This window comes from Lathamus discolor, chromosome 3 (genome assembly GCF_037157495.1).
Source record: "Lathamus discolor isolate bLatDis1 chromosome 3, bLatDis1.hap1, whole genome shotgun sequence".
Taxonomy (NCBI): Eukaryota; Metazoa; Chordata; class Aves; order Psittaciformes; family Psittacidae; genus Lathamus; species Lathamus discolor.
Window position 1 is genome coordinate 90,248,913 of NC_088886.1, and position 20,724 is coordinate 90,269,636.

The following is a 20,724-nucleotide window of genomic DNA, read 5'->3' on the forward strand; positions in this document are numbered from 1 at the left end:
AGTTATCGGGAGAACTGGCTACCCTGGATTTGGAGAAGGCTGAGGTTTTCAGTGACTTCTTTGCCTCGGTCTTCACTGTCAAAGGCTCTGACCGCACCACCCAAGTCTTAGAAGGCAGACGCAGGGGCTGTGAGAATGAAGACCCTAGGCCCTGTAGGAGAGGATCTGGTTCAGAACCATCTTAAGAACCTGAAAGTACACAAGTCCATGGGACCTGATGAAATCCATCCGCGGGTCCTGAAGGAGCTGGCGAATGAAGTTGCTAAGCCACTGGCCATCATATTTGAAAAATCATGGCAGTCAGGTGAAGTTCCCAATGCCTGGAAAAGGGGAAATATAACCCCCATTTTCAAGAAGGGGAAAATGGATGACCCAGGGAACTACAGACCAGTCAGTCTCACCTCTGTGCCTGGCAAAATCTTGGAGCACATTCTCCTGGAAGGCATGCTAAGGCACATGAAAAACAACAAGGTGCTTGGTGACAGACAGCATGGCTTCACTAAGGGCAAATCCTGCCTGAAACAATTTGGTGGCCTTCTATGATGGGGCTATGGAACTGATGGACAGGGGTAGAGCAGTTGTTGTCATCTACCTGGACTTGTGCAAAGCGTTCGACACTGTCCCGCACAACATCCTTCTCTCTAAATTGGAGAGACATCAATTTGATGGATGGACCACTCGGTGGATAAAGAACTGGCTGGATGGCCGCACACAAAGAGTTGTGGTCAATGACTCAATGTCCGGCTGGAGACCTGTAATGAGTGGTGTCCCTCAGGGATTGGTGTTGGGACTGGTCTTGTTCAACATCATTGTCAGTGACATGGACAGTGGGATTGAGTGCGTCCTCAGCAAGTTTGCCGATGACACCAAGCTGTGTGGTGCAGTTGATACGCTGGAGGGAAGGGATGCCATCCAGAGGGAGCTTGACTCGCTTGTGAGGTGGGCTGATGCCAGTCTTATGAAGTTTAACCATGACAAGTGCAAGGTCCTACGCCTGGGTCGGAGCAATCCCAGGCACAGCTACAGACTGGGCAAAGAAGAGATTCAGAGCAGCCCTGCAGAGAAGGACTTGGGGGTGCTGGTCGATGAGAAAATGAACATGAGCCAGCTTCAGTGTGCGCTCGTAGCCCAGAAAGCCAACCGTATCCTGGGCTGCATCAAAAGGAGTGTGACCAGCAGGTTGAAGGAGGTGATCCTGCCCCTCTACTCTGCTCTTGTGAGACCTCACCTGGAGTATTGTGTGCAGTTCTGGTGTCCTCAACATAAAAAGGACATGGAACTGTTGGAACAAGTCCAGAGGAGGGCCACGAGGATGATCAGGGGACTGGAGCACCTCCCGTATGAAGACAGGCTGAGGAAGTTGGGGCTGTTCAGCCTGGAGAAGACAAGGCTGCGTGGAGACCTCATAGCAGCCTTCCAGTATCTGAAGGGGGCCTATAGGGATGCTGGGGAGGGACTTTTCGTCAGGGACTGTAGTGACAGGACAAGGGGTAACGGGTTAAAACTTAAACAGGGGAAGTTTAGATTGGATATAAGGAGGAAATTCTTTCCTGTGAGGGCGGTGAGGCACTGGAATGGGTTGCCCAGGGAGGTTGTGAGTGCTCCATCTCTGGCAGTGTTCAAGGCAAGGTTGGACAGAGCCTTGGGTGAGATGGTTTAGTGCGAGTTGTCCCTGCCCATGGCAGGGGGGTTGGAACTAGATGATCTTGAGGTCCTTTCCAACCCTAACTATTCTGTAATTCTAAGTTTTATAATTTCCAAATATCAGTTTCTTAGTAAATGTTTGTTTAATAACAAAGGCAGTTTAGGAGACCTTAAGCACGTTAAATGTGATAGGGGGTTTGTTGGTTTTTTTTTTTTTTAATCTCCATCATACGTTAATGGAAATTGAGAGTGCTTTTGGATAAAACTAATTTAACATTACTCATGTAATATAATGCTGTATATAGTTCTGCTTACTCTTCTGCTGTGCGAGAAAGCAGAGCAGCTGAGAGCCTTCCAATAAATGGTCCATTACCCGTGGAGGATCTGCATAATCAGTTTAAGATATGTAAAAAGGGTTGATCCTTGCATATACATCAAACAATAATTTTTAAGTACTTGGATTCTTAAAAAAATCCTGATCTTAATTTTGTTGTAACATAGCTGTTGACAGACAATAAACTTGTGAACTTGAAAGAAACATTCTTCTGATTTCTAATATTGCAATTTCTGCATTTCTTTGTATATGTATGTAAATATCGGGATCTTACTCCGTGCACCTGAGTCCTGCTAAAGACCACACAGCTTTATCAGGATCCCTTTTGGAAAAACAAACCAAGAACACCAAAACCTCCCAACAAAACAAAATAAACCCCCAACTAACCAACCAACAAAAAAAAAAAAAAAAAAACAAGCCAAAAAAACCAACCCAAACAAAAAAACCCCAGACTTACTTACTTCTTTCCACTTCACAAAAACCAGAGGTTAGTCCTGAACAGAAGAATGACGTTTGGTTTTTTAGTCATTTTAAAAATTACGTTATCCAAGAAAGTGGGAAGCAAGCAGATGTGCTAGTTGTAATGCTGTAACTGCAGTCATTAAGAATTTTGTGAATGTCTGGATTTCATGTAGGCAGAACATTCTAAAGCAATACTTACGCCTATTGTGACTATTCTTTTCTTCACAATTTTATTTCAAGCTGGCTTTTCTTTTTCAGCTGGCATTCATTCAGTGAAGGTGAAATTTGAGCCAGAGTGCTTCTGAAAATTTAAGCTAGAAGTACTGTAGTACTTTCTTCTTTTCTGAAAGCATTATTTATTGACTTCTTGGAATCACTGCAGCAAATCTGTAATGTAAGAGGAATCTTAACTGAAAAGTAACTTGCAGTATTGTCATGGCCATTCTTGTTTTACTTGTACCTTTGAAGTCTTACTCTGTGAGGCCAGTTCTGAAAGATATTTAAAAATTATTTATTGGGGTTTTGTATTTTTTAGAAATATTTTTATTTCTTCCTTTAAATTTGACTGCTTCAGGAAATAGACACTCTTCTGGAGAGCTCTTTGCCTGTTGTTCACTGTTTTCACTAACTACTTCTAGTTCAAAAACTTTATATGCTTTATAAAGTCTTTATGTGCTACATGGTTCCGTCCATAGGATTCCTGGATAAAACACATATTTTATCATCATTTGGAGAATCTAGTGTTATATCTTAAAGAGTTGATATAGTTAAAGTGAGTTTAAGTGGTGTATTCTGTTTTGTAACTGAACACAATTATTGGGTATTTAGTACTCTATATGAAGAAAATAAATTTATCCTGTATGATGGGTAGACTTTCCTCTGGTTTAGCTAATGAATACAAGGAAACTAAACACTGTGCAAGTACCGTGATTACTTGAAAATACATATAGAGAGTATTGTTTCATAGCTTCATCTCCAAGCAACTATAGTATGTTTTTATGTGGTATCCATAGAGATACCTAATTTTTCCGTTTCTCCTTTAAGCAGCAAATTGGAGGAGGAATCTGGAGAACTGAGCAGAAAAAAAAAGAAAGCCAACACGTTGATAATGAAACCGTGCAAGACCAAACACCAGGATTTACAAAAGCAGATATGTTGCACAAAGTAACATAAACACTAAAAGGGTAAAAACAAGTTTCAGAGACAGGTATAATTTATTTGTCTCAAAGAAAAGGTTCACTGAACTCATATCACCAGAGGAAAAGTCGAGATAAGAATTTTTACTGTAAGTACATGAAAGGAGGAAACATCAGTGTCTGACAGGCTATGGAAGCGAAAAATAGCCTCAATGTAGGGGCAAATCTGATATAAACTTGCCGTTAGATTTTAAAAGGAATTAACAGTTTGGGAAAGGTTTAAATTAGGATTATTATCCAGGGATTTGGCTGCATGACTTATTCACACCTAACTAGAAGCAAAGTCGTGAAATTTTGTGAAGTATTTCTGTGGTCTGGAAAAATGTTATAGGAGTCATTCTATGACGTGAATGACGGAAATATCACGCTTGCTAGAATAAAAATACACGTCACTTTTCTGATAGTGTAAATCAAGTTCTTCACTGGCTTTCATTGCATTGTCAACAATAAAAACTTCCATGTATTTCCTCTGAATTGGCTCTATTCCAGATTTTCTGTTTGATACATTAGGGATTGGATTTGCTTTGTTTGTGAAGAGTGAATTTCCCGGATCTGCACTTGATGAATACATAAAGGAGGCAGATCAGTTTGCCTAAGTGGTTGCATATTCTAAAAATGGGGTTATGTTAGAGAAATTTTCCTTTTTTAAGATCAGCTGTAGTATCCTCTACCTTTTAAACATTTTTCTTTCCTACAATATTAATATATTTCAGCTATCTTTTGAGTATCACTGTAAATTCATCCCTTGAAATCAGAGGTTATTGAATTGAAAATAGCTAGTTTGGGATAACTTTAGAAGAGATATAGGTCATGTAAGGTGAGTTGCATATGAGAAGTTGAATCCCTAGAACCAAACAGAAATTGTCAGTCTTCCATAGGCATTTTGCTTTGGTCTTTGTAGTTATTTTCATGAACAATCTATAGAGAAAGAAGCAACTTCTAAATGAAGGGCGTGGCAAAAACTTTTGTTTAAAATGAGTTGTCCCACTTAGTACTGTTGTATTGCCTGTCTCCTGCCAAGAATTATCAAGGGTGAAATGTACCATAGGTCTAATTTATTCAGTCTCAGAGCAATTAATAATTCAGAAATGTTTTAGTTCTTATTGATGCTTATCATTACAAGTAGACCAAGAGTGTATGTACTGTTAGCATCTGCACAGGAAATTATTTGAGAGTAGAAGGAAGAATACTAGATTTTTAATTGTTGATTGGAGCACATGCTTTCTAGATTGACCCATTTACCTACGAAGTTTCTGGATTTGTATCATAGCCTGCTGCTTGTTTTGCAGATAATCACAGAATAGTAATATTGAAGTAGCAGGGATAAAATCAGCTTATTTTCTGTAGGAACTCTAACAGTCTGAAGGCTGCATCATTGAATAATGACTACATAGCAGTTAATAATGTGAATCTTAATTTATTTAGGAAAATTCAATATCCCTGGCAAAAAAAGCCATATTCTTTATATACAGATGTGCAAAAGAGTGAGCATAGCCAAGAAAATATATGTAGGCTTGCTTATGACTCATCAGATTTGATACTTTGCCTCATTGAATTTTACTGTACATCTTCACCCAACTGTCATGGTAATAGCTTCATATTTTTAATTACTATTTGTACATGTAAGACATGGTTATTGGGGCTTAGTAAAATCACCTGGCTTCTTTAAGGTGCTGAAAACTTTATTCAAGTTGTTCAAATAGCACTATGAAATATACGATGTTACAGAGAACATTGAAAACAATGCTGTAAACATTCATTGTCATGCTATGGAATATATGCAAGCAAGAGCAGATATGTTATTTCTAACTCTGAAAAACTTGAAGATACATACGTGGCGTCTGTATGGAAAACAGATTTCCTCAGTACTGGGGGTTTGTTGCTGTGTTGAAGTTTTGGTCTAAGCTTGGCCATTATTTCTGTAAATGCTAGAATTAACATTTTGTTGATTCCTATAGAAAATACTAACAATGTGTTCATGTTTTTTTAGCCCAGTGAACTCAAGCTCAAAACCTCAAACTTATACCTGTAAAATAATACAGGACTAGATTTAATACAAGTTGGTGGAGAACGTTTTGGAGCAACAATCTATTTACATGTCAAGCATAGAAAATGGAGTCATGAGAGATACATTGTTTCTAAAATGACATAAATATGACCCTGATGCTTTTCTTTGTATACACATTAAAATTATATTTTAAAAGATAATTTGAAAATAATAATTCTCATTCTTCCATGTTCCATAAAAGTATGTTAATGTTTCCATTTGTATGGTGTTGTTATTGGCTTGTTCCTGGATCCAGGACTTTCTTTCTAGTGCCGTGCTACTGGGTAGTCTGTGGTATCCAGCAGTTTGCCTGTAATCTTTCATTTATAAATAAAGTTGCTTTTTGTGTCCTGCTTGATGGAGAGAGTCTCCATTCAGGCATACACGCACAATATAGCTATGTTGGATTAGAAGCCTATTTCTTAATAGTAAACTGAGAAAATGGGGGGGGGGGTGTCTTATGTGTTTCTTTTGGTTTGGAGGGTTTTTTACTATTGGTGTTTTTTTTAACGTTGGGGTTTTTTGGGGGGTGTGGAAGCTTTCAGAAGGACCTCTGTGGGGTTTTCATGAGGAGAGGAAATATTTTCTTTTTTTCCACTCATTTTCTTACTTGAATATACTGATTTTGATGAAGTAATACTGCAAGTATCATCAGTTTACTTCACAATGCTACAAAGTGCATGTATTTGCAGTACTTTAAAAAAGGCATAACAGGAAAATATGGTCAATGAACTGTAACACAAAATGTGTTTAATAGGTGTGGGGTTTTTTCCAAGCATAGATTGTTATTAGGCTGCTAGGCTAAATCAGTAATAGAAGAGAGTCATGTTATATGTTGGAAAAGAAACTTTTTCTGTTTTATGTTAACACTGAGCAATGTGCTGCAGCCATTGTCTGTGGTGTCTCTAGGGAGAAATGCTGGAGTTCATTTCAGCCCTAAGGATACCACTTAAGCCTTCCTGAATAAACCAGTGGAATATGAACATGCGAGCAGCAAGACTGGTTTTCATTCTGAAAACATCTGTAACAACTCAGAAAAACTGCCATAAGGCCATACTGGTATTTGGTAAAGTGAACAGTCATGAACTTTTAGTTTGACATATTACAGGCTTCTGAAGAGTAAATTTAGCCCAAATGCAGAGACAGACATAACAGTTAGTGACATTTTTCAAGTACATCTTTGATAAGTTGTTCCTGGAGACACGGTATTAATCACCCTCTTGAGTCTCTGCTCATAAAGTTAACTAGACAACTATTTTTAAGGTTTTGTAAATTCTTTCTCGAAGCAATGGGAACATCCTCCAAAAGGCTAGCTGAATGTTATGGCATGTATTTGTCTTATTCTCTGAGAGTGTCTCCCCTTTCTTTTTGTTGACATGTTTGGTGTTGCATATTTTGTTTCTGAAGATAGTCATCAAAACACAAAGTTGCATTAAGTATTTCTTAGACTGCCAAATAGGCCCGTGCTTGGTAGGCATGGTGGACTGATCAGTGGTGTGTAGACGTGCTGAAAAATCAGTATCATATTTAGCTTATAAAGGACAGCCCCTTTTTTTATTTGGTTTTAAGATAGTTGTTCTAATGGCTGTAGATCTTGCTCTCTTCACGCTCTAAAAAGAGTTTATGTACCTATCTAACCATTTTAGATAATAACTGTGTGTAGACTGATTACATATAGCTGCACATATTAACCGTAGTTTATATCACTCGATACAGAAAAGGCAAATTTTATACAAGTGCAGTCCTCAGAATCTGTTACACCACATACAGTATTGGCTAATACACAATGTAGGAGAGTTTTCTGGGGGAAAACCTACAATTTAACTTTACACTGCTACCACCTTGGCGTAGGAAAAAGCCCCTCTGCTAATAAGAGCTTTCCTTGGCTTAGAAGAAATTTAAACAGACATGGCTGCTTGCGCTAAGGAAATCCCTGTGAGTTTTCAGCTTAAGGATAAAGAAGCAGGTAATACCCATCTGCCCTCCACAATTTTATTTCTGAAAAAGAGTTGTAAGCTAAAGGTACCAAATAATACTTGCATTACTTACTTTAGCTCTTAGGTGCAAATGAAGTTTACGGAAAAGGATCTTGGTGACCTTCCTTTCAAGAGATATTGCTCACCCATTCAGCTGGTGTATGTTCCCTTGGTGTGTATTGGGAGCAAGAGATGTCATCCAGCTTCTGAAGGAAAAGTACCTTTTAAGAGACAGCTGCTTCTCAGTCCAGGCGTGGCTAGGCAGATCTTCAGGGTCACCATTTGAGAATAGTGAATCATTAAGATGCCACAGATGAAGTTATTACTTCTTCAATAAATAAGGGGAGACTTTGCATTCTTGGGCTTTCTGTTCTGGAGAAAAAACATTTCTGTGTTTTCCTTAAGTGCTTTGTGTCTGACAGGAAAAACATCTGATTTTTTTATAGCCATTTAATAGGATATAACAATCACATGATTGTGAGGGTTGGAAGAGACCTCTGGAGATGATCTAGTCTAACCCCCCCCTCCCACCCCCCCCTCCGCCAAGGCAGGGTCGCCTAGAGCAGGTTGCACAGGAATGCATCTAGGCTGGTTTTGAATGTCTGCAGAGAAGGAGACTGCACAACCCCTTTGGCAGCCTGTCCCAGTGCTCTGCCACCCTCAACAGAAAGAAGTTCTTCCTCATGTTGAGGTGAATTTCTTGAGCTTTAGTTTATGGGTACCACTTAAGGAGTCTATCACCATCCTCCTGAAGCCCCCCTTTGAGATATTTAAATGCATTAATGAGATCCCTTCTCAGTCTGCTCTTCTCTAGACTAAACAGGCCCAGCTCCTGCAGTCTCTTCTCATAAGAGATGCTCCAGACCCCTGAACATCCTTGTGGCTTCTGCTGGACTCTCTCCAGTAGCTCCTTGTCTTTCTTGTACCAAGGAGCCCAGAACTGGACACAGTTCTCCAGATGTGGCCTCAGCAAGGCGGAGTAGAGGGGGAGGATCACCTCCCTTGACCCGCTGGTCACACTCTTCCTGACGCACCCCAGGATGCTATTGGCGCGTCTGGCCTCAAGGGCACACTGCTGGCTCATAATCCACTTCTCATCCCCCAATACGCTATCTCACCTCTTTACTAGGCTGTGCAAAGATGCCTTTTTTTATGTCTTTTATCATGGTAAAGAGTATTTGCCAAGAAATCAGAAGCTGGTTTAGCTCAGCTGAAAAAGCAGGGTTTTGTAAGTCTGAGCATACCCTTGACTGGCTGATTTTGAGGAAGAGACAGCTTGTGTAACATCAGGTTGCATGTCCATGAGAATTTAGCTTCTGCTAGAAAGTTGTTAAAAAATAAATCTTCCTCAACTGATATAAAGTTGACCTAAAAGTGTTTTTGTACTTGGTGTCTGTGGCTCCTGTTTTGATGGGGGCTGCAGGGGCAGCCTCTGTGAGGAGAGGCAGGGGCCGCCTGGTGCTGGACACAGCCATTTCAGCACAGCTCTAGTGGACCCACCCTAGAGCATGGCTGAGCCCCTCAGCCAGGATGGTGGCACCTGTAGGAAAACACACCCAGAAAGGGCAAAATGCTACATGTCAGCGTGAGGAAAAAAGTGTGAGAAGCAGCCCTGTGAACACCCAGGTCAGTGGAGGAAGAGGAGGGGCTCCAGGCACTGGAGGAAAGATTCCTCAGTAGCCTGTGGGACAGGCCATGGTGCAGCAAGTATTTCCCTGCAGCCCGTGGAGGAGTATACCAGAGCGGATATCTGCTTGGCAGCCTGTGGAGGACACCACACGAGAGCAGGTGGATATTCCTTGAAGGAACTGTGGCATACGTATTGCTCACACTGGAGCAGACTTACCTTGAAGCCCTGCAGCCTGTGGGAAAAGACCCATGCTGGAGCAGGGGAAAAACGTGAGGAGGAAGGGGTGGCAGAGAGCTACTGCAGTGGTGTGACCCCAGCCACCCCATTCCCTGAAACACAGCACTGCGTAACTGTGTTGACACATTTCTTTTTCACAGTAAGGTGTGTTTTAACTTAATGTTTAGGCTAGGTAAAGCAGGACTTGTTTTTGCTTATGTCTTGTTGTGAGGTTTTTGTTAAAATGAGTTGACAAACTGTGTGCAAATTGTAACTTTCTCCCCACGCCCCTTTTGGTTTTTTTTTCTTTGCATCCTAATTCATATCTGTTCTCCATGTCATTAATGGTACCTGATTTTCTATGAAGTATCTGACAATTAATTCTCATACTTCCTGCTACGGGGCTTTAGGATTAGAAAAGAGGCAAATGATGACTGTGCCAGAAGCTTTTATTTGGGTATTTTCATTTCTGTTGCCCTCTATTCTCTATTTCTTTTCTTTTTTTTTTTCTCATGTTCTCCTAGGATCTTCTTGTTCAAGAGCCTAAGAGCATTTAAAGTTTACGGAATGAAAAGATGGCACAGGCAATGCTGGTACCACCAGGATCTGACAGCTTCTTCTGTTTCACCAAAGAATCTCTTGCAGCTATTGAAAAACGTATTGCTGATGAAAAGACTCGTGACAATGACGAGCATAAAGATGATGGTGGTCATGAGGAAGATCACCCAAAACCAAGTCCTGACTTAGAGGCAGGAAAGACACTGCCATTTATTTATGGTGATATTCCTCCAGGAATGGTATCTGTGCCCCTGGAGGACCTGGATCCATATTATATCAATAAAAAAGTAAGTATTTTATATTAAGGGTGTAATTAGAACAGTCCTGTTGAACTGTAAAGTGATAAATGCTCTGGTGTGGAGGTAGTCAGAAGCCCTGGTTGAAAGTATTATGCAGTGTGTGATATCATCTTCATTACTTTGAATACACTAAATATAACTGTAACTCTTCCTCTTAATAAGCTTTTCTTTTAATGTCTAAGGTTTCCCTATGATGATAGTTTGAGTTAGTGGATTTGATTTAGATGTCCTAAATCTCTTCAAAGCTGATTGAGTGCAGATACATTTGAAAACTTCCTCTCTGTCTGCCTACTCTGTTCCTGGGCTTTCTAGGAAACATAGACTGTACCTGAGATCTATTTCAGTAAGGTAATCTTTGGAAAAAGTGCTCGTTCAGTCATCTGCCAAAATGGTCAGTTGTCAAACTTTCCTTGAAATCTCATAGAAATATTTGTTTTATAAAAAGTTAACTGTTAAACACTGTTTGGCTGCCGAGGGACATAAGTAAAAAGAATAAATATTGTCATCATATATATGCCAGCTTCATATGATGTGATTTAAGTGGATTGGTAAGAGTTTGTGTCACAGATATGTTTTCCTAGAATTTGCTTCAGGGCCACTGCAACTGTTCTGAGTCTCATGGGGAAGATTTGATTTTTCTGGCCAGTTATGTTTTTCCTGATGATTTTTAATACCAGTTCCCCAGCAAGTAATTGCTCCCGGGACTGCTCCATGAGCAACATGAAGACAGTACACTAGTAGGATAATTTGAGGTCATATGACCTCAATAATAATATGTTACAGAGCAAGGAGGTTCTTCAAAGTCGCTACATCATTCTTCTTAGAATGACTTTATATCTGCATGGATGAGAAGTTTCCCCAGAAATTTCGTATAAATGGTGTGGGGTTTTTTTAATGTAAAACAGGATTTGTGGCTCAGTATCGGTTCAGCAAAACAGCATAAAAATAGCATTAATGCGAGTAGCCGAACACTCATTTCTCACATGGGAATGAGTGTAAGGATTAAAACTGTGTACTTTGTGTTTTAATATTTGGTCTATGTTACATGCCCAATAAAGACCTGAAGACAAAATCTAAACTTATATATATGTACTGCAATGCGACTCAGTTTCTTTTGTAGGTAAAATGAAAACAAAAGGAGAAAAGAGCAAGGGTGGTGACTTTGGCAAGTACAGATGAAGAAAATATGTTTTTATGTAGGCAGAAGTGGAATATAACAGTGAGTGGTTATTTTATTGTGTAAATCAATAAAATGCTGAATTAAAAACAGGACAGGTTCTTGAAATCAAGCGCTAGATAATCAACAGATGAGCAACTTGCATACAAGTGACCAAAGAGCTATATTATCTCTCTGTAAGAAGCAGTGAAGTTAAAGCAGTGGGGTTTTTGCATGCTGAAGACTAATAATCAGGTGTAGTTTTTTTTAGTTAGTTTAGGTAAGTTTAGTTAGTTTAGGTTTTGTAGTTGCAACTTCATGAATGCTACTGTCAAATTACCTATTTCTTTTACAATAGAATATCATTAGAAAACAGAAAGATTCAATGTTACTACCTTTGTATTTCCGGATATTAGCTTTCTGGGAGAATAATCATAGGAAATAGATTGAATTAAGATTTAATTAGATGACATTTTCATTTTGTCTTATAGTCAAACTAAAAAAAAATGGTTGCGTAAATGGTGCAAGTGATAATTGTACATGCAGTAAAGGCAGTAAAGCTTTTGAAACCCAAGGATGTCTCACCTCAGAAGCAGTTTCAAAGGACTGAAATAGTTGCTTGTAAGTGTCCAAAAATGGTTGGTTAGGTGCTTTGTTTTGCTTTGCCAACTTTGATCTGAAGTGCAGGTATTATAGCTGGATTAATTTTAAATGTTAAAAATGACAAATTTTTAGTGTAATTGCATAATCCTGGAAAAAACTGAAATGCAGCTTTTGTTTAAAAGCACAGACAGAGGTTGCCTGGTTTTGATTTTTCATCTCTTATGTGAAAATTTAGACTGATATTTGCTTGTAAAATTCTACTGACATGTCAGTGCAGCCTCTATAACAAAGTTGCTAACAGGTGTCCTTACTTTCCTATTTCCTGTCTCCTCTCTTTTTTCTGTTTGTTTTTGTTTGTTTGTTGGTTGTTTTTTTTATAAGACTTTTATAGTATTGAACAAAGGGAAGACAATCTTCAGGTTCAGTGCCACGCCTGCCTTGTACCTTTTATCTCCTTTCAATATTGTTAGAAGAATAGCTATTAAGATTTTGGTTCATTCATATCCTTTTCAAGTGGTTTGTTAAAAATTATTACTGGTCTTTTTTAATCTTTAATAACAATGGGGGTTTTTGTTTAGTGTTTAAATGCGTACTTGCACTTAGCTCTGATTCATTTTGAAAGAAAGAATTAAGATTTGTCTCTAGCTTTCTGGTTAAATTCAGAGGGAGATACACAGCATGTGTGCCTGGATTACAGAGTTAGTGATATAGCCATCATTATTGTGAAACATCTTTGCATTGTTGATGACATTATTTGCATCATTATTTGCACCATTATTTGCATTATTGGTGACAAGAGTATGTTCCTTAACTATAGATAACATTGTTCAGCATGCTCATTATGCTCACTATTTTGACAAACTGTGTTTTTATGACATGGAGTAACTTTCCGGAGTGGGCAAAGAATGTAGAGTAAGTATACTTAAATCAGCTTGTAATTTTTTAAGTGGTTTAAAAACAAAAAGTTAAGAGCTAGACCATATAGTTTTACTTACCCTTGTGTGTTATACCAATATTTTCCTTTTTCTAGCCTGAGTTTGATCCTAGCTGCCACTCAAGGCAGCATAGACCTTCAAGGTCAAGGAAGAAAACAATCTGTGATACTAAGCTTTTCCTCTGAACAATATTCTGATTAATACTCTTGTTCAGAGTGTTTGTACAACTAATGCTTTTATGCATTCCTTTTCTTGAGCTGTTTCTTCAGAATTTATATATATATATGTGTAAAAAAAAAAAGAATAAAAAAGCCATTCTGCCTGAAACTACTTCTTTTCATTGTGGAAGATGCTTTCTAAGGCCTTTTGAGGCATCTTCATTTTGTATAACAAAATCTAAAAAGGGGACACACACCCCCTTATTAAAGAAAATACCTCTGCTAAGGATTATTATTTGACATTCTCAAGTCTACAGGGCCAGCCATCAAGTGCTAGAAAACCCCAGGGTTTTTTAACCTATGGATTTTTTTTTTTTTTTTTTTGTGAAATGGCAACCATGCTGAAATTTTTATTTGGGCAAAAATATTTTTGTGATAGTCGTGATTATTATTATTATTTGTGCTGAAATTTCAAAATCTTATATGCCAGGAACTGGAAAAATGTATCAGATAAAATAAGTAATCGATCCAATTATCTTGCAGAGCAGTGGTGGGAAAACAGCCATAGTTGATGTGAGTTTGTAATTGCTGTTACCGTATGTGTAACAGTCACTGGGTCCTAGTGGTTTTCCATTATGCCTGTGGTGTTGTATCACTGAAGGACAATCTTACACTTTTGCTTGGATGTTTTCTCATAGATACACTTTCACTGGAATTTATACTTTTGAGTTTCTGGTAAAAATCCTTGCAAGAGGCTTCTGTATAAATGATTTTACTTGCCTTCGTGACCCCTGGAACTGGCTTGATTTTGTTGTCATTTCGTTTGCGTAAGTATATAGTTTTTTTAAAGTAAAATCAGATACACCTTTTTTTTTTTTTTTTAACCTCTAATAATATGTTTGGGTTATTTTATCTCATGTAAAATGAATTGTAGTTGAATTGTGTTTCAACTTTTTCCATTTTAATATTTACCACTAATGTAGCACACAGCTGTATTAGTGGATGGTCCCACAGTACAAAAGAGATGTTACCACTGAACAATTAATTTTAAAGAGTATTTAAACAGTATAAGCAGGGAAATAATTTTAATTTTTAATTTACATTCAATGGAGATTCACTCAAGTGTGTGTTTCTTAGGGAAAAGTTAGTTGAAACAGGAATATATGAATTGCAAGCCTTTCATTTAAAGTTCCCCTTCCAAAAATTCCAGTCTGGATTACAGGTCCGGGTAAGTAGTGTGTGCTTTACCTCAATTCTGAATAACTGTGATTTAATCCTACAGGTATATAACAGAATTTGTAAACCTAGGCAATGTTTCAGCTCTTCGAACTTTCAGAGTATTGAGAGCTTTGAAAACTATTTCTGTAATCCCAGGTAAGAAGTAAATGTGTAAAATAGTAGGCACTCTACACCACCTCTGTTTATTAATTTTGTGTGTGCTGTCATTGTGTTTGTGTGTGGAATCCCTCACTACAGATATGTGACAGAGTTTGTGGACCTGGGCAATGTCTCAGCGTTGAGAACATTCAGAGTTCTCCGAGCTTTGAAAACAATATCTGTCATCCCAGGTGAGAGCGAGGTTAAACACTGAGGCTGACTGAAATTCGAGAGGAGCTGAACTCCTATGTTTAACAGAAGCATCTAGATTTTAGTCTTAAGTGCAATTTGATTCCCTTTTCCAATTCTCTAAAATGCTCAGCCTCAGGGTTTAATATAGTCTTGCATGAGAAACTGAATCACATAGCCTGTGCATACTTCCATTTCATGATATCACATTTTCTCTCCCACATTAAGGATCATTTTGATGATTCATTTTGAATTCTTTTTGTTTTTCTCTTACTAATTTTAGTGTTACTATTTATCAAAGACAGTCTGTTGTAGAAGTTGAATTCCTGACAAAAGACCAAGATAATAAAGAGTAGCATGGAAACTGCATGGTGTATTTATTACCTTAAGATGCCTGTCTTCACCAAACCCCAGCTTCAGTTGAAGAGGATGCAAAAGAATGCAGTCATAAGGATTTCTACCACAGTGCAATTGTGTTCTGTTTTTGTTTGCTGTTGTAGAACCACTGTATTGGAATAGAGCACTGGCAAAGGTTTGGAGCAAGAGGCATCAAGAAGAAAATAAAATGAGCAATTTTCTTTACATGTAGTTTACATGTATAGAAAGCATGAATAAAAAGTTACATCTTCATTTGAAGAGCAAGTGTTTTGGAATGTGTCACCTTAATTCACGTTTATATTTTCAAATTAATTTGTCAGGATCCATGAGACTCATTGGTACTTTTTTTTTTTTTCCTTTGGAAAATATTTTAAGACTTCTTATGAAGCTGTGCATGATGTTTGTATGTTAGAGTAGTTCACATCACATTTTAGTGTAGGTAAATATTATAACAAAAATCTGCTTCTCTCTGCAGGCTTGAAGACTATTGTTGGAGCCTTAATTCAGTCTGTGAAGAAGCTCTCAGATGTAATGATTTTGACTGTGTTTTGCCTGAGTGTATTTGCACTAATAGGGCTGCAGTTGTTCATGGGCAATTTGAAGAATAAATGCTTGTTCTGGCCATCAGACAATTCAACATCTTTTGAAAATTACCTAGCTTCATACTTTAATGGCACGGAGTTTGATTGGACAGCATACATTAAGAATGAAAGTAAGAAACAACTTGCAACTTACTTACAAAAATTTTTGTGTTTAAACACATTCACACACAAGATTACTGTTTCATACTGTAGGTTAAAGGTAAAAAGCAATTAAATACAATGACAAAGAGTAGGGATTTGCATGTATTTGGATCCCAAACCTATGCTGACATGATTGTTCTCACTTAGAAACATATTTATAGGGTTAGGTTGGTTTTAGAATCACAGATTCACGCAGGTTGGACAAGATCTCCACAGTCAACCAGACCAGTTGCTGCTTGCCTGCAGGTCCAGTTAGAGCAGACTACTCAGTGCCATGTCCAGTCAATTTTTTAATATCTCTGAGAACTGAGATACCACAGTGTCTCTGGGCAGCCTGCCCAGTGTTTGACCTGTCTCACAGTGTCTTTTTTAAATGTCAAATCTGAACTTTAAACTTTTCATAATTGCCTCTTACACTTCCAGTGTGCGCCTCTGGGAAGAGTCAGGCTCCATCTTGAGCCTTTCATGTTATACTTGTAGGCAGTGTGAAGATCCACCCACACCCCCCACATCCTCCGACCCTGATCTCAAGGCTGAACAAACCTAATTCTTTTAGCCTCTCCTTGTATCTTTAGGCTATAAATAAGGCAGAAAAGCACTAGATAAATATCAGAGATTTCCTAGTTAAGATGTACTTTTATTGTTAGGTCGAGGTAAGAAATCAATTGGTCTCTGTTAAATAAAGAACTCACTAGGCAAGTAGTGATTCTGATAGGAAAGAAGATGGTATTCATCTTGTAGTACCTATTGTTACTAAGGGGACTGACAAAGACATCTTAATTGAGATGTTTTTCAGTAGTCTTAATCTCTGTAGACTGAAGTGATAACATTCAGGCAGGTTCAGAAACAGCTGTTTATTTTTTGTGTTTGTGTCATATTAAGTGGTAGCACCAGTAACCATGAGACGTAGTACATCATCTTCTAATTGCCAAAAATTTGATTCATTTTCATGTGTGAGTGTGTGCTGGAAGTGGATTTACAGGGTATTGCTCAGTAATTATTTGCAATAGTGCATTTAAAGAAAAAGAAATTGGTAGAATAGTGGATGCTAGTTTCCCTCCTCGCTGATCCAAAAGTAAAAGCAAATACAGTTGTTACAGGCTGAGTTTTGATGAGTCATGTTTCCTTCCTTCCTTAAAAATGGACATTAAAATTCTTTTTTCTGTATTTTCAGATTTTCTTTCTATACTTCTGAATTGTTAATGCTCTCAAAATTCTGTGACTGCATTTACATTTTTTTGTGCAGTCTATTATTTTAGCAGGTTTATTTGCCTAAGAAGTGTTGCAAAAATGGAGTGATGATAGTGCTTTGTGGATAATTTTGGCTGATAGCTTATATGCTGTAGAACACTTGTCAATTTTCTCTTCAGATACAATATAGAGATTTTCTATTTCCATTTCCCACTAAGTATCAATCTAAAACTAAACCACAGAACTAAAATCTTCAAGAATATCGTTTGCTTCCTATACTACAACCATTGACTTTGCTGGGAGTCTCTACAGAATGCTGATGCAGGCGAGGAAGTTCCATCTAGTTATGTTTGTATTCCTTCATTCTTACAATAACCTGTGCTTAGTCATTTTTGTATGTTAGTTGCATTATAATTTCAATGAGCTCGGTTGTTTGTCCTCCTAGTATTATTTTTTTATCATATCATATGCTGGTCAGCTGTGAGTGACTGTGATGCCATCTAGTGACTTTTCTTAACATATGTGCATTTTCATTTAGTAAAGAACAAAGCCAGATTTACTTTTTGAAAATATATGAACAATCCACATATCAGAGTATTGGCACCTGGCATTTAGATCAGTAGCTGAACACTCAGAGTCTTGGCCAGCTCTAAAGAATCTGTGGAAATAGTAGGATTATAATTTTTCTAACATTGTGTAAGTACTTTTATTGAATGGTAGGATTTTGGCATTACTAGACTTGATGTAAGTGTTCAGTTTGCAGTCCTCCTATCTTCATATATTCTTCATCATAGTTTCTGACTACATAGTTTTTTACCCTTTTAAACCCCAAGCCTTTTGTCAGCCTCTTTGCCAGCCTGCTGTCTTACCTTCACCTTGTTCTCTGTCTAACAAGACCCCCCAGTGTCTTTTCTGCAGAGCTGCTCCCCAGCCGGTAAAGCCCCCAGCCTATATTACTCCAAGGATCTCCTCCTTCCCAGGGACACAACTCTGCATTTGTCTTTGCTGAATTTTCTGTCTCCTGTCAGCCCTTTTCTCCAGCCTACATAGATCCCTCTGAATGGGATCTGCCCTCAATCTACTTCTTCCCTAATTAGTTACCATCTTTCTATCTGTATTCTTTTTGTTTTAAAGGACAACATAGTTTGTCATTCTTTTATTTCTGAAGCCTACAACCTTATAATTAAAAGAAAAACTTTGTAAATTTTTTTACAGTACAGCAGCTGTTACAACATTGTCATTGGAACATCCATCTTCCTGTTAAATGCTACCTTCATATTTTCAATCATTATTGGGAAAACACAAATGGGAGATTATGAGCATTCAAACCATGGTAACTTGGACATAGGTTCATCCTCATAAAAAAACCCTGCCAAAACCTCCTAGTGATTATAATCCTGTTGCTTCCTGTTTTTTCTTTAGGCAATTTCTATCGCTTAGAAGGACAAAAGGATTATCTTCTTTGTGGCAATAGCTCAGATGCAGGGTAAGGTACACTGAAAATTACATACTACCTGACTAACCAAAGTGCAAAATATATCACTCTAAACTTGAGAAGCTAATTTAGCTATCTGACTTCACAATAATGTGTGGTCATGGTTTGTAGTTAAGTAAAAACTTGAATGAATAAAAATGTCAAATCAGACAATACTTTGCTGTAAATTCCATTAAAAACCTCTTATGTAAATAGAAAATTCCATTTCAGGGGGTAGATTGCATGGTCTGTGACTTAAGAACATTCCTATAGGTTTCATGCCATTTCTCATCTCTAAAATGAGCATGGGACACTGGCACTGACCAGCTTTTGAGAGAACATCCTCAGTATTCTTCTGTCTCTGGACCACATGCATGGACTGTCCCACTCTCTGTGACAATTCTTTGTAAATAAATCACATAATTCTATATTCTAATGATATACCAGTCCATCCCTTTGTTTTGGTTTGTTATGTCTTCAAAACAGATATACTTAAGTCTTTTTTAGTAAACATTTCATGTATATGTATAAGTAACTATCAGGTAACTTTATGTGTGTATGTAAATATGCATCAAGTATACATGCACATACACGAAAAGAAATATTTATAGTATCTTGCTATAGTGGTTTTGGAGGCAAGAACCTCTTCTACCGTTTAGGACTAGAATCATAACTGAAACAGTGTGCTTACAGTTGATACCAAGATTGGATCACCTAATACATAAACTGATACGTACAATTTTAGGAGATAAAAGTATTGCTATGGTGATATTTGCTGTTGATTTGGTAGAATTTGTTAATTTGACTTGAGCAATTCACAGACTTGAAGAAACCAAGAAATCTGGTAGACCAACCCTGCTGGGAGATTGAATTCAGCATAAAAATATGTATACTGACTTTCTGTTTTTTTGCATGGAATTATTCACCATATGGAGTCTCTTTGTTAAGTAAATACATTGTTCCCATGGAAGAGGTATCTGCAGAGGTCATACCAAACTCTTGGGGATAAGTTTTATTTTGTATTTAATGGTGAAAGAAGGTAGGAATAAAGATTTCCATTTGCTTATTTCCTCTTTTCTGGCTTTTTTAAAAACACTCTTTTCGTTTTCACACTAAATTTTAAAATATTGTAAGCCGCAAATAGATGCCTAAGGTACAATAATTTAAAAAGAAATGTAGTGTTACATGTTGTTTTCTTTTTTATATGCATTGTTTTACTTTTTTTTTTTAATCTCTTAGTAAATGTCCAGAAAAGTTTATCTGTGTGAAAGCTGGTAGAAACCCCAACTATGGATACACAAGTTTTGATACATTCAGTTGGGCATTCTTGTCACTGTTTCGACTTATGACACAGGACTACTGGGAAAATCTTTATCAGCTGGTGAGTGTATAGTAAAAATTGTGGTTAATGTCTTACTGGCCCCAAATTAAGCATGGAAAGGCCATTCATATTTATATTTCATACCATTGTTGTTGTTTGCAATTGAAAATCAATTTGTGAACGGAGTCAAATTCAGTTGCAGAATTAAGCAGACATGGGCACTTACTACAGAATCTTACATGATTTCTGAAGAGGCCCATGAAGTTTTTTGATCCTTTATTTTTGTGATGTATTTTTCATTTTGTGCCTCATGATAGGATCTTATATTCAAAACTTTAATACTGAGTTTAAATTGTAAAAATAATTCCATGACAGCAAAATCTGGATCTAAATTTTTGTACTGGGAATCGCATTTTTCATAACTAAGAATATGTGTCTTCTATAAATTACTTTGTTTGCAAAGTCAAGCCATGATGATGATCATGATGACTTTTCTTACCGTAGATTTTCATACATAGTGTGTGAAAATCTGGTAATAAATATTGTCTTCTAATTATTTAATCAATTGTGCCACCTGTAATTCTTTTGGTTATTTCATGGGGAAAGCATTCTCACACACGGTAAGCGTACTAAGCATCTAACCTGTGATATGTCATTCATATTAAAGACTCTGATTCCACATTCTTTTCAAGATTATTAGGCATTCAAAGAGCTTTATGTATGTTTTTAACATACATGAATGCTCCCTTTTTTTTATTACTTTGTAATTCGGAAAGCTTGTTACAGAAGATTGTTACAGCTTGTTACAGCTTATTACAGAACAGCTCAATAATAGTT

The 20,724-nt window shown here is 37.5% G+C and overlaps 1 protein-coding gene across 3 annotated transcripts in view; it reads left to right on the forward strand.

Annotated features, from left to right (window-relative positions):
* Nucleotides 1-20,724, forward strand: part of LOC136009967 (sodium channel protein type 2 subunit alpha-like) — a 72,059-nt gene that overhangs the window by 17,544 nt on the left and 33,791 nt on the right. Inside the window, exons 2-9 of one of the 3 annotated variants that reach the window (XM_065670508.1) lie at nucleotides 10,030-10,350; nucleotides 12,503-12,621; nucleotides 12,944-13,033; nucleotides 13,913-14,041; nucleotides 14,497-14,588; nucleotides 15,634-15,870; nucleotides 18,515-18,578; nucleotides 19,806-19,947. In XM_065670508.1, coding sequence (XP_065526580.1) covers nucleotides 10,081-10,350; nucleotides 12,503-12,621; nucleotides 12,944-13,033; nucleotides 13,913-14,041; nucleotides 14,497-14,588; nucleotides 15,634-15,870; nucleotides 18,515-18,578; nucleotides 19,806-19,947 — 1,143 coding nt within the window. In that variant the 5' untranslated portion in view covers nucleotides 10,030-10,080. Of the gene's footprint in view, nucleotides 1-10,029; nucleotides 10,351-12,502; nucleotides 12,622-12,943; nucleotides 13,034-13,912; nucleotides 14,042-14,110; nucleotides 14,443-14,496; nucleotides 14,589-15,633; nucleotides 15,871-18,514; nucleotides 18,579-19,805; nucleotides 19,948-20,724 lie in introns of those variants that run through there. The other 2 variants (XM_065670506.1, XM_065670507.1) reach the window with 2 other exon arrangements.